Source organism: Triticum aestivum, chromosome 3D (assembly GCF_018294505.1).
Source record: "Triticum aestivum cultivar Chinese Spring chromosome 3D, IWGSC CS RefSeq v2.1, whole genome shotgun sequence".
NCBI lineage: Eukaryota > Viridiplantae > Streptophyta > Magnoliopsida > Poales > Poaceae > Triticum > Triticum aestivum.
Window position 1 is genome coordinate 188,393,600 of NC_057802.1, and position 12,831 is coordinate 188,406,430.

The following is a 12,831-nucleotide window of genomic DNA, read 5'->3' on the forward strand; positions in this document are numbered from 1 at the left end:
TAATGTAGTATGATGCTATGGTTCTTGCTTAAAAGCTCTTTGCTTATATTTCTCTTTTGCTTAAAAGCTCGTTGGCTCTTTCTCTTTTGAGCTCTTTCTTTGGACTTCTTTTGCAAACTTGACGAACCAAGATAGCAATTGTGTATATGCGATGACAACCTGTGACACAAGAGATGATACCAAGATACATATACCAAGATGATGTGATATATGCAATGAGACGATGATCACTAATGTGCACAAGTAACATTGCCGGCAATACTCAAAGGCTAGTCTCAATAGGTAAGGGATGCAAAATGGGCCATGGTGGTTATCAATGCAATGGCAAGGGTAATGTACAAGAGTGTCGTCGAGGTTACCGATCCTTGCTTACGGTATATGGTGTCAAAATGGTGAAGTAGTGGTCTTTGTCGATGACGAGTCTGTGGCAAAGATGAGAGGCAGTGGTGTCGGAGTCGAACCGTTCCTAAGTAGCCGAAACACGTTAGGAAACGGAAACCGCAACTCAAATTCTCAATGACCGAAGCGTGTCAAAATTTTCGTAGTTGGGAGCGGGTAAGCGATGGTGGTTTGCTGAGGTACAATGTGGGGTTGTCGGAGTGGTGGTGCGGAAGGAGTAGTGGGCGGCTGGAAATTTCTGGAGGAAAATTTGTAGTTTCATCAGGTTCGGTCGGACGTCCGGTATGGGTTGGACAACCGGTGGTCGGACGTCCGATGCCTGGGCGATTCCGGGCTGCGGGATGAACTCTAGGGTTCGTGGTGGAGAAGCAAAATTTGGTCAAAAATTGGATGAATTTGTGGATGGAAATTGGGGAAATGATGGGGGAAAGCTAGATCTACCTGCAACACATCAAATCCATGGATCAAATCCAACAAAACATCACCACACCAACAAAACACAAAAATAAATAAATTGGGGGGCTATTTTTGTGGGGATTTTTAAAATTGTGACAAAATCAACAAAATTAGGCTAGAAAAAGAGGGGTAGAGGCTCCAAATTCCTGATCAACCTTGGCTCATGATACCAAGATGATGTAGGGTGGAACCCTAGGGGACGATCTTTCACGATTTGGAGGGGATCCGACGAAGAACACAACGAACACACGAGGGGAAACACTCAAATCAACGAGATACGATTACACATGTGCTACATCCATGAACACAAGAGGTCACAAAGATTCAAAGACAACAAAGGAAGGATACAAGCAGCTAGTTCTTCTCCAAGAGGAGGTCTTGAATCCACTTGCGGGATCTTCTCCTAGATGGGGGACTTGGCCTCCAAGGGAGTAGGTATCAAGTGGATGAGCAAAGCTCTATCTCTCATATGAGCTAAATCAATGCTAACCCTAGAAAGAGGGAGGAGGAGGAGGAGTATATATAGTCTAAGTGGACGAAGGGGTACATGGGCCTCGGCCCAACACGCTGTGTGCAGACAGGCGTCGGTCGCCCGACAGCTACCGGACGTCCGGTGGCTCGTGAGGGTCTGGTCGTCCGGTAGAGTCTGGACTTCCGGCATTTCGGCTCGAATCAGGCGGCGTCGGACATCCGGAGGCCAAGTCTGACCTCAGGGTGCCATGCTGGCAGGCGTGCAGCGCGTGTCGGCTAGGCGCTGCACGACCAGGTGTGAGGCCGGGTCTGACCTCAGGGTGCCATGCTGGCAGGCGTGCAACGCGTGTCGGTAAGGCGCTGCACAATAGAGTGCAACGTCTATCTGTCGGATGCTGCATAAAAGGGTCAGGTGAGTGTTTACCGATGGTTTAGTTTGTGAAATAATTTCGCATGAGGTTAAATTTGTCCATTTTGCCTACGAGGAGCCAGGAGAGGCAATACATGTGTTTCCTTTTATGCTCACGTAAAAAAGAGAAAGGGGGAGAAAAAAAAAACTAGGGTTCGTTCCAGTTCGTTTCCGGGGAGCACCGCCCCCCGAACTCCCGTGCCCTCCGCTTCCCCAGCCGCGACCAAAGAGGCGTACCCGGCGGCGGGACCTACGGCGGCAGGAAGCCGCAGCCGCGTCCTGCTCGCCGGGCTCGTCGTGTAGGCCAGGAGCGGCGGCGGCGGTAGCTCGGGGAGCTCGCAGCAGCGGCGGCCGCAAAAGGATCGGCTACGGCGGCAGTCTACTACCCCGTAGTTCCGATAGAGGCCCCTCTTCCTATCGAGGTGATTCGAGGACCCTCATCTTTCCCTTGTTTTTGCTGCGGGATGAAGTTACTGCTAGCTCGCAGCGAGTTTACACGGTTACATTTTGGTTGTTTTCCAGATTGCTGCGCCAGCTTAGCTCCATTCATGTACTACTCTAGATTGCAATGATAGGAAGGCAACCGATTCCTAGCCTTAGTAGCCTACTATGAGCTGCGAACTATAAATGATCGGAATGTTAAAAAGTTTTCTTTTTAGGTCATGATAAATAAGCGTCTAGTCTTTGTGGCTGTCGTCACTTTTGGTAATCCTGCCTTTTAGTCGATTCCATTTTTTGTTTGCTGCGGAGGTATTGGTAAGTCCTAGCATTACATTTTTCTGTATCATCCGGTTCTTGTTTTGAACAAAATGATGAATATTCTAGATAATTGCCAGCCCACAAGATATTTTTGTTATGTTTCATGCACCAACCAGTTACTCAGATTGTTGCACCAGCTTTAGCTCCAGCTCTGATACACTATTGAATTCATGCTCCAACCAGTTAACCAAAAGTCCGAACTTATGGAGAAGGTTGGGCATTGCACATATACTTCAACACAACCCACACGTGCAAGCACTCTCGCCTCAAACGTGGGCACGACTAGCACTCTCGCCTCCGTGTTTGTGAATAGGGGTGAGCAAACGCTCTAGCCAGAACTCGAACTTGAGACCTCTGACTCTGATACCATTATATGTTTCACGCACCAACCAGTTCACCCAAAAGTCCGAACTTATGGAGAAGGTTGCCCATTCCACATATGCTTCAGCAATTTTTGAACCAGAATGTTGACTAATTTCTATGCTAGGAAATGATGACCACAAGATATTGTACTGAAACGTGGTTGATTCCAATCCCTCACTTCCAATCTAACATGAACAGTGGCCGATTTGTTCACGTGAAAAGTGGGAACTATAAATGGAACCGCCTTATATTTGGAGGGGGTTGTGATATTCATCATATTATTTGGGTTTGGTTTGAGCTATTCACCAATGGAAATATGAAGAATAAGATTCACGTTACCTGGCATTTAAGTCATCAATTCATTTCTTGGTTGCAATTGTGTAACTCCAGAAATTGACATCTCAAGCCTGCGTGGAAGTCATGAGTATGCATGTAGAACTTTATTCGTCATGTATAAATTTTGCTTGTTGAACTATGTTCTCCCATATAAATGCATGTTGTTCAATGCCACCTAGATATTTAGTAATTAGTAACAAATTGGCAGATTGATCATGTCTGGCTTACAGCGTCTTTAATCTTTGCATATTATATCTTATTGAAATGGTTTGTTCATCAGTGTTTAGGCATATATCTGCAGCTTTGTCACAACAAAGGAATCTCTCTGGGAGTTACATTGAGCACTAGGAATAATCTGCAATGGCAGAGGCCAGCCCTAGAACAGAAACGTCAACAGATGATACTGATGAAAATCTTATGGTAAGTCTTTTCTTACCTTAATTAGCTCAGCTATTGTATGGACTATGGAGTGGAGAACAGCCCAACTATTTTTACTGAATGTATATGAGTGATCATATAATAATTGTAAACAATGATATCAATAGTGAGGTACTGAGGTTTATCATTTTCACTTGGAAACAGAATCAGTGGTTATGAGATCAACCATTACATTAAACCATGCGAGCAATAGTGGCTACAGAAGTTGAAATAAGAGGGGTTGACCAAATGTAGAGGGTGTTCTGTAAGATATTTCTATTAGCTTTGCCGTTCATTTAATGGTCTAAATTCGTGAAAGATGTGTAAACTAAAAAGTCAGTATATAGTGATTTCACTATGCTGCTACTTAGATTTTTTTTGAGATCTTGTTATGAGAGAACCGCTCTTACAATACTGGGTAGATTGGAGAATTTGTATGGTATCCATCAGTCCTGTTTAGATTACTACACAATAGAACAGAACCTTCACATTTCATAATCCAATATAACTATGTGTTGTGAATGGACAGTTCACATAGATATCCATCAAATTAGGAGTGAAAAAACATGAACAATCGGCTTTACCTATTAAGATATCTAGCACAATATTCTTTTGGAAATATAATATAACACTTGTTAAGTTGGCTCACTGCTTGATACGATCCTCAAACCCCTTGACCTTGTCTTAGTTCCTCAACAACCATTTATTTGTATTCTGTCTTTATGATAGCTTGTGAAATTGGACCATCAGGATTCAGGAGTATCACATGTACAATTATGAAACGCATACTCCCTCCGCCCCAAGATAAGATTTAGTACAACTTTGTACTAAATCAGCGACACTTATTTTGGGAGGGAGGGAGTATAACATAGATCTTTCAACTCATCTGCTGAGGTCTATGTAGATTATGTGGTAGTTGAAAATGGTAATTTTGACAGTTACAATATGGGCCTAAAATACGTTATGTCTGCGATGCAGAACATACATGTCCTTGATAGATGATAAAACAATAGTAAACCAAAGGATACACAAAACAGGAGCTGCTATGCTAAGTGGCCAAATTCATTTTTTGCATATAAGTGACTAGGAAGATGCCCTAATACCCTTAACTAGTCCACTAGTTTTTCAAGAACAGGAGAAGCATAAAAGAGAAGTAAACTAGTTTTGCTTTTCAGTTATGTAGTGGAAAATCTCATTCATATTTTATGCTGAAACATTGGGAATCTAGGAGAGGGAAATTAATTGTTTAAAAATAAGAATAACGCGATAGTTATGTTGTCATCCGCAGCTTGAATCAGGTTTTTCAGGAATCTATGAGAGGGAATTTAATTGTTTAAAAATAAGAATAAAGCAAGCCTGATAGTAGTATGTTGTCATCCGCAGCTTGAACCAGGGAATGCTGCTCTTGCTGTTGTTTCTGACTCTAGTGACAGATCCAGAGACAAAAACGGAGATCAAAAGGTAAAAGTTTTCAAGTAGCTTTCTCCGTTTCATTTCATGTTATCGCTCCTGCTACTTGCAAGAAATACTTTGCTAATAGCTTATGTTGCAGACAATGCGTCGGCTTGCTCAAAATCGCGAGGCTGCTAGGAAAAGTCGTTTGAGGAAAAAGGTACCTGGATGTTACTTTTAGCTTCTTTACTAATGACAGTGCTTTTATTTTTGTGAGACTTTTGGTTCACTTGGTATTGCATTCTACTAGTACTTGAATTATGCCATTCTCATATAACTAAACTGCATTTTGCTATTGGGTTTATTTTTTTTCTATTGGGGCTCAGTTATTGTTGGCGCTAGTGCAGTATACACATTATATTGCTGGAAAAATGTAGAGAGGATGGATGAACTCGTGTAGGCCTGTGTATGATTTTTAGATTAGATTAAGCACAGAAGCAGGTCTAGTGGTTTTGCCTGTAAGCCATTAAAAGAGTTCAAAGTTTCTACTGGTTGGCTTCTTAAGGAGCTTTCGGTGAGCATGTTGCGGAGGTTTCGGGTGAACTGTTCCATTGTTGAGAATCAAAACGGAAGTTCGTTTATGGAGAACATCACAATATTTAATTCATTGCTACAAAGTCATCATTTTCACAATTCTACTATAGATTGACCGTGGCGGCGTGGCCTGTGTATTGTATATTTGTTTTCGTAATGTTGCTCTCTCTTGTAGGCATATGTTCAACAATTGGAGAACAGCAGGCTAAAGCTTACCCAGCTAGAGCAGGAGTTGCAACGAGCTCGTCAACAAGTTTGCTTTTATTGCTTGTCACTTTTTTGAGTTCTGGTTACAAGACTTCATTTGAAGTTTGCTTATGGAAATTTCCTTCACAGGGCATTTTTATATCTAGTTCAGCAGACCAGTCCCATTCCATGAGTGGAAATGGTAATATCAGATCTCTCCAGTGATCAATATGTAATCTTTGTATGCCACATGAACTATTTTCTTAATTTTCACCATGGACGTATCCAACAAATACATGCCACATTCTCTTATTTTTGTATATTATAACTATGCTGCCTTTTGTTACAGGGGCGTTGGCTTTTGACACAGAGTACGCACGGTGGTTGGAAGAACACAATCGACAAGTTAATGAGCTGAGAGCTGCAGTTAATGCCCGTGCAGGCGATACTGAGCTGCGTAGTGTTGTTGAGAAGATCATGTCACACTATGATGATATTTTTAAGCAAAAAGGAAATGCAGCCAAAGCAGATGTCTTTCATGTGTTATCAGGCATGTGGAAGACACCAGCTGAGAGGTGTTTCCTATGGCTTGGAGGTTTCCGACCTTCTGAGCTTTTAAAGGTGTGTAATGCAGCCTTGTGCTTTACTTGTAGTCCTTCGGAATATCAAAATCATCTGGCATGACCAATGTTGCTCTAGAATATCTTAGTCTAGAATGAAAAAATTATCAGTACAAACCCTCTGTTTCAAAACAGATGACCTTATAGGCTATCCAACTATTCTCAAATACTTGTCCTTCTGCACTTCAATTACTACTTGAATCATTGTGTTTGTATTAGGTCATGTACTCCCTCCGTTCCTAAATATAAGTCTTTTTAGAGATTCCAATATGGACTACATACGGAGCAAAATGAGTGAATCTACACTCTAAACTACGTCTATATACATCTGTATGTAGTCCATATTGGAATCTCTAGAAAGACTTATATTTAGGAACGGAGGGAGTATACAATAGTACAGACAGGTGCTGTCCATAATATATCCCTCCATGTCACATATGGATCATGCTGTATAGATAGCCTATACAATGATCCGTCTGTTAGTAGTCTTTCTACTCATAGGTAATTTTGATTAAAAGTTAGAAAGAACATTCAGACAATAGAAAGAACTCAGTCTTGTCTGTAAAAACTCGACAGGCTGTGACACTCTTTCTCCTTTTTCTCTTTCCGCCACATCATCAAAATTCTTATGTGGCTCCTGTTAAATACAGCTTGTATAGGTCTATTGTACATGCCCTTACCCTTTATCAATGTCATAAAAACGGGAACTAATTAACTCATGCTTGCATGCCTTAATTTGAGGAGGAAAATTGGGGCATCTTAATGCCTTGGTGAGAAGAAAGCGATAAACATGAAAATACATGGAGGGCAATATAGACATCTTACTCACTCTTAATTCTTGTGCCCAACTCTAGAAGGGCATTTATTTTAGAACAGAGGGAGTATCTATGCGCCTACCCCAACTTGTTTGGGACTAAAGGCTTTGTTGTTGTTGTTGTTGTTGTTAGGGAGTATCTATGCATCTTTCTCTGTGCTGTATATTATCAGGTTAGACTAAATAATATATGGGGATGTAGGCAAATTACGGATTATGAGAACGCAATATCATGTGTCTTGTTTTGCATCTCTTTGATACTTCCTTTGTCTCCTTTATTTGTTTGAAATGCTGATGTATTTATTGATGAGTTACTAATAAACTAAGAAACTGCAGCTTCTTTCGACCCAGCTTGAACCCCTAACTGAGCAGCAGCTGTCAGGGATATGCAACCTTCAGCAATCATCACAACAAGCTGAGGATGCTCTTTCACAAGGAATGGAGGCTCTTCAGCAGTCTTTGGCAGAAACGTTGGCTGGGTCTATCGGCTCTTCTGGATCTGGATCAACAGGAAATGTGGCAAACTACATGGGGCAAATGGCCATGGCCATGGGAAAGCTTGGAACCCTTGAAAATTTCCTTCGCCAGGTATTTACTTTACTCCGAATATATGGTTAGTAGAGAGTATTATGATATGATACCGGAGGAGCTGGGCAGGAGTATATAGACCTCTGTAGGCTATATAATTCAAAAGAGAAAAGTCGATTTTTCATCCCACAACTCTTCCGGAAGTCTACATTTGGTCCCTCAGCGTCAAAACCGTACTCTGCACCGTTAACTCTTCAAACCGGACAAGTTTACTCCCTCGTCTCAGCCGACCCGGTATCGCTGATGACTTGACCCTGTTGTGACCGGTCTTCGCTGACGTGGCAAAATTTCTCTTCTATTAATCATATATCTTCCTCCCATCTCTAGTGGGCATTTGATCAAGCAACTCACACGCATGCACTTTCGCCACCGGCACCACCTCGTTGTCTGACTAGGCAACATCAGCCAGAAGCACGCCACCAGCACCACTGGCCTGACCTACACGTCTTGGCTGGTCGTCAACGACAGCCGCCGGGTCCAGGGCTTGGCCTCTCGCCACGTCGAAGATGGTCGCCGTCGTAGCTGTGGCGGAGGCGCCTAGGTTCGCCGGCTTTGTCCGTGTTGCCGATGCTCGACTGTGGCGTGGTACGCGTCACGGGGGCCGGGCGTGGTCAAAGCAGAGTTCATGCCGCGGACGTGCACAAGCCGTGAAACACCTCTCCGCGGACCATGTCACTGGTGGTGACAATCGCGAATTCAGTGCCAAGCTGGAGGTGCTCGGTAGCCTCAGCCACTGTTATCTTTATGATCTCTGAAATGGTAGGGAGGAGGAGCTGATGATGCTTCAACACTAGAGGTTATCTTCTGCAGTCCACTTTCTATCTTCTCACATGTCTGCTTGTACAATTGTAAGAAGGGACTCTTCCCATCCTTCTCGTTTGCATTAGAGGTTTGCTTGCGCTTCTTGCTTGCTTTTGGTGTCTTCAAAGATGCCAACGTCATTTCAGCACTATCATCGGGTTTCTCCATAGGAACTGCATTAGGATATATCTCCAGCACAAGAAGCACTAGCCCCTGTGACATTTACTTTGTCAAATATGATGTGTACTTCAAGGTGCATCGGCCCCTGTCGTTTGAACTTGAAATGATGCATTCTTTCCTGTCTTCTCTTGGCATATCTGGAAATAAATGTACAAGTTAGGTAGTGCAATCATATAAAACCATGCAAAATGAACCTTTTCTGATACTCTTACCTGAAGATGTTCATCCCACCATTCCTTAGAGCAATCAGCAGTTCTCTTCTCATAATCCATCCAAGCCTAGTTGCTTCATTGTTCAACTCCTTGAAAGAACATAGTCATTTTTTATTGCATCCCATTTGTCCTTGGGATACTTCTTTCCCGTTCTTGCTTCCCATTTCTCCAAAACGTTACCCAACCCTTATTTAAATGACCTAAAGGGTCTATTCCCATTTTCAACCTCTTCTTTCAAGATTTCGATGAGTTTCTTCAGATGTGCATCATCCCACACCGCCTTCTCAGTCATACTTCAATCAAGCGATATGACAAACACATATCAAGAACAATCCACTTACATAATCTCAAAAAATCATCCAATGTACAACAATATGCAGCAATACTATCAAAATATCATCCTCTGTACAGCAATATACAACAATATGCAGCAAGTACTGTCAAACCATCATCATCATACCCTCAAAATATCAAGTATACAGCAATTACTCATCCAATACGACTCCCATCAATTTGTTTTGAACAACAGTGCATACACAAATTTAGGCAAAAATAATTAACATAACAGGGGAGGGGAGGAGGATGCGAAAGGAGTGAGGATGGAAGAGAGGGTCAGCCCAGATGTGGCCGTCCGCACTGGAGGAACGGCCTGCAGCGAGCAAGGTAAGGTTCAGGCCAGATCTGGCTGATTCAAGAAGAGGTAGGAGAAGGGTGGAGGGAGGAGGGAGTAGGGGGGAGGAGAAAGGAGGGCCGGCGGTGCCGGACGGCCGGCTGGACCAGGGCTGAGGGAACGGATATAGAAGAGGGAAGAGGGAGGAAGGAGGGAGGGGACGAGAGTGTACCTGGGCCGGCAGTGGAGCGCTGCTCCGGGCGTCGGCAGGGGTTGGAGGGTCACCGGAGTCCGGCTGCAGCGGCTGGCGGCAGCCAACCCTAGCTCCTGCATGGGGCTGGCGGCTGCTCGGTCGTGCCGGAGTGCGACTAGGGGGTCCCCTTCGTTCCTGCGAGGCTGCTGAGAGGAACAGATTGAAGGGTTACGTTCACTTGGGAGTGGCAAAGGTGGGTAAATACTATCCAACTTCTAGGGGACAGCTGAAAACGGTCGATTGAGAAGCCGGAGAAGTTGGGGTAGGCTGGCTTCAACGTGAAAGCTGTAGCTTTTACAGAAGCTGCTGTCAAAATTACCCCTTTGGTTAGCTTCTAGCTTTTTCAAAGCAGAAGTTGGATAAAAAAGCTCAACCTAACACAGCCATCCTCTCATCTCTCTATTGGGCATTTGATCAAGCAAATCACACGCATGCACTTCCGCCACCGGCACCACCTCGTCACCCGACTAGGCAACATCAGCTAGGAGCACACCACCAGCACCACTGGTCGGACCTACACGTCTTGGTTGGTAGTCAACGACAGCCGCCGGGTCCGGGGCTCGGCCTCTCGTCACGTCGACCATGGTCACTGTTGTAGCTGTGGCGGAGACGCCTAGGTTCGCTGGCTTCGTCCGTGTTGCCGATGCTCGATGGTGGCGTGGTATACATCGTGGGAGTCCAGGGGGTCGGACGTGGTCGAAGCACAATGTTCACGCGGCGGACATGCACAAGCCGTGAAGTGCCTCTCTGCGGACCATGCCACTTGTGCCGGCAATTGCGAGTTTAGTGCTAAGCTGGAGGTGCTCGGTAGCCTCAGCCACCACTACCTCGCGCGCCTGAACGGCTGCTGCACAGCCGGACATGACGGCTCCTCGAGCGAGCCAGCCTCGTTGCTTAGCTGGTGGCCTGTGTGCCACCGCGTCCCCTTGGGCACCATGGCCGTGCTCACCTTTCTGCACCATGATCGATGGACCGTGTACCACTGGCTAGGGCCTTCAGGGGCTTGGCTGCCGAGCCGTCGACGTCTGCTCCTCCACCCCTCCATGCCCGGGACCCGTCCTCATTCAGTCTTGTGCACAACCACGCTTCACCGCACCATGATAAAAAATTAAGGTGACAATGTCTCCGTGCACCAGTAGCAGCCAGCACCCCGTCCTCTTCTGTCGCCACCGTACTATCCAGCTCCCGGCAACGGCAGCATGAGGTGACCATGCCACAGAGACTCCGCTGAGGATGGAGATGGTGGCCGAGAGCGGCTCAGCACGCCGATGGCGGCTTCCCCTTCCCTAGCATGGTCCTCGCTTCCTTCCTGGGGAGGCCTCACTCCGGGGCAGAAATGGCGGCGGCGTTGACCATCGTCGCTCCGGTTCGGAAGGATCGCCCTGTGCTGCCTGCCTGTACGCGCAAGAGACCGAGCTGCTGCGGTGTCCCATGGCCCGAGCACGGCTCAGTCATAGGCCAGGGCCGTCATGTCTGCCGCGAGGTGGTGCGCACTCTGCAGCGGGAGCTGCACTGGCGGTGGCTGGGATGGAGGCATGCCGCTGGCTGCGGCAGACAACGCACGCCAAATGGTCGACTAAATGTCAACACTGGAGATAGATGGGAGGAAGTAGATATATTGCTACGTGGACACGGCCCGGTCAAAGCCGCGCCATATCATGAAACAAACCGCTTCAGTTCTGGAGAGGGACCAAAGTTGTCCGGTTTAAAGAGTTAAGGGTGCAATATGTCTGGTTTGAGAGTCGAGGGATGAAGTCTGCAATTTGCGAAGAGTCGAGGGACGAAAAATAGACTTTTCTCAATTCAAAATGATCTGCAATATCCTGTTTAACTATATGCTTTTATGACTGGTGTTTATGACATCCTTTCTTGTTTTAATACTATCAAGGCTGACAACCTGCGGCAGCAGACTCTTCAGCAGATGCAAAGGATCCTGACCACAAGGCAGTCTGCCCGTGCACTTCTTGTGATAAGTGATTACTCATCCCGGCTTCGTGCCCTAAGTTCTCTCTGGCTTGCTCGACCAAAGGAATAACAAGCGCGTGTGATTTGACTGCAATACATTTTCGCAGTTTGGGGGTGATGGTGGTGGCAGTCATGCAACAGACTTGATTCAGAGAAACTTGCACATACTATAATCCAAAGCGATGTTGTGTTCAGGTAGCTTAGCCATATAGTGAAGTTGAGTGCATTAGGGCCGGGTCCTTGTTGTACCGTTAACCGCTGTAAAATTGGCATCTAATGGTTGCCAAGTAATCTTTAAGATCCTAATTTGCAGAGAGCCATCCCTTTAGATGTGCATTTATAACTTTTGTTGCTAATCGGATTTATTGACTGCTGGGTGTCGTGGGAACGATTTCGACAATAAGAGAGGGGTAGGATAAAGGAGCACGATCTATCGAGATGCATATGGGTGACACGATGGGTGACACGGTGGTTTTAGCGAGTTCGGGCTTCTCACGGTGGAGATAACAACCCTACGTCTCGTGCTTCGGAGAGGCTTTGTTTTATCTGTCTATGTATGCGGAGATTACATGGTGTATTTGAGAGAGAGAGAGAGAGAGGAGAGCGGATCTCCATGCCCGAGCTATGTCCTGAGACTAATGGTGAGAAAGAGAGAAGTGGAAGAAAAGACCCTCTAGTCTAGTGGTGGGGGTGGCTTATATAGAGTGCGCCACCCCCTCACCCCTTATGTTACACGGTGGAGCATCAATGCCATAATGCTTGCACACTACAAAACCGTCATGCTGACTATTGGTCTTCGCATATCCGAGTGAGTTACACGGCCGAGTGGAATGAGCTCGTCGAGTGGAGTGCCGTGCTCCGTGTGGTTGTTGCCGTTCGAGTGACTTTCAAGTTGCAGTACATCTGGACGACGATCTGGCCCAGGGGCCCAGTACAAAGTGTACGGTGTCCATGGGTAGGGTATTTAGGTCAGGCCTGTTACCCTACCCCCAATACATGTCCTCGT

The 12,831-nt window shown here is 45.7% G+C and overlaps 1 protein-coding gene across 3 annotated transcripts; it reads left to right on the forward strand.

Annotated features, from left to right (window-relative positions):
- Positions 1-1,850: 1,850 nt before the first annotated feature.
- Positions 1,851-12,168, forward strand: LOC123078203 (transcription factor HBP-1b(c38)-like). 3 transcript variants are annotated; one of them, XM_044500617.1, is made up of 9 exons: positions 1,851-2,157; positions 3,474-3,613; positions 4,994-5,071; positions 5,163-5,222; positions 5,772-5,849; positions 5,933-5,984; positions 6,132-6,403; positions 7,553-7,804; positions 11,749-12,168. In XM_044500617.1, exons 2-9 carry the CDS (start codon positions 3,554-3,556, stop codon positions 11,893-11,895), a joined length of 999 nt encoding a protein of 332 aa, XP_044356552.1. In that variant the 5' UTR covers positions 1,851-2,157; positions 3,474-3,553; the 3' UTR covers positions 11,896-12,168. The 3 variants fall into 3 exon arrangements, with proteins under 3 accessions (XP_044356552.1, XP_044356554.1, XP_044356553.1); XM_044500619.1 differs by having other exon boundaries at positions 1,860-2,157; positions 3,495-3,613; XM_044500618.1 differs by having other exon boundaries at positions 1,865-2,157; positions 3,481-3,613.
- The last annotated feature ends 663 nt before the right edge of the window (positions 12,169-12,831 follow it).

What these genes read in the sequence shown, in the direction of transcription:
- LOC123078203 (XM_044500617.1), top strand. Translation starts at nt 3,554, where the DNA reads ATGGCAGAGGCCAGCCCTAGAACAGAAACGTCAACAGATGATACTGAT. An exon ending in ATACTGATGAAAATCTTATG is followed by an intron (nt 3,614 to 4,993) that starts GTAAGTCTTTTC and finishes TGTCATCCGCAG; the next exon opens with CTTGAACCAGGGAATGCTGC. An exon ending in ACAAAAACGGAGATCAAAAG is followed by an intron (nt 5,072 to 5,162) that starts GTAAAAGTTTTC and finishes CTTATGTTGCAG; the next exon opens with ACAATGCGTCGGCTTGCTCA.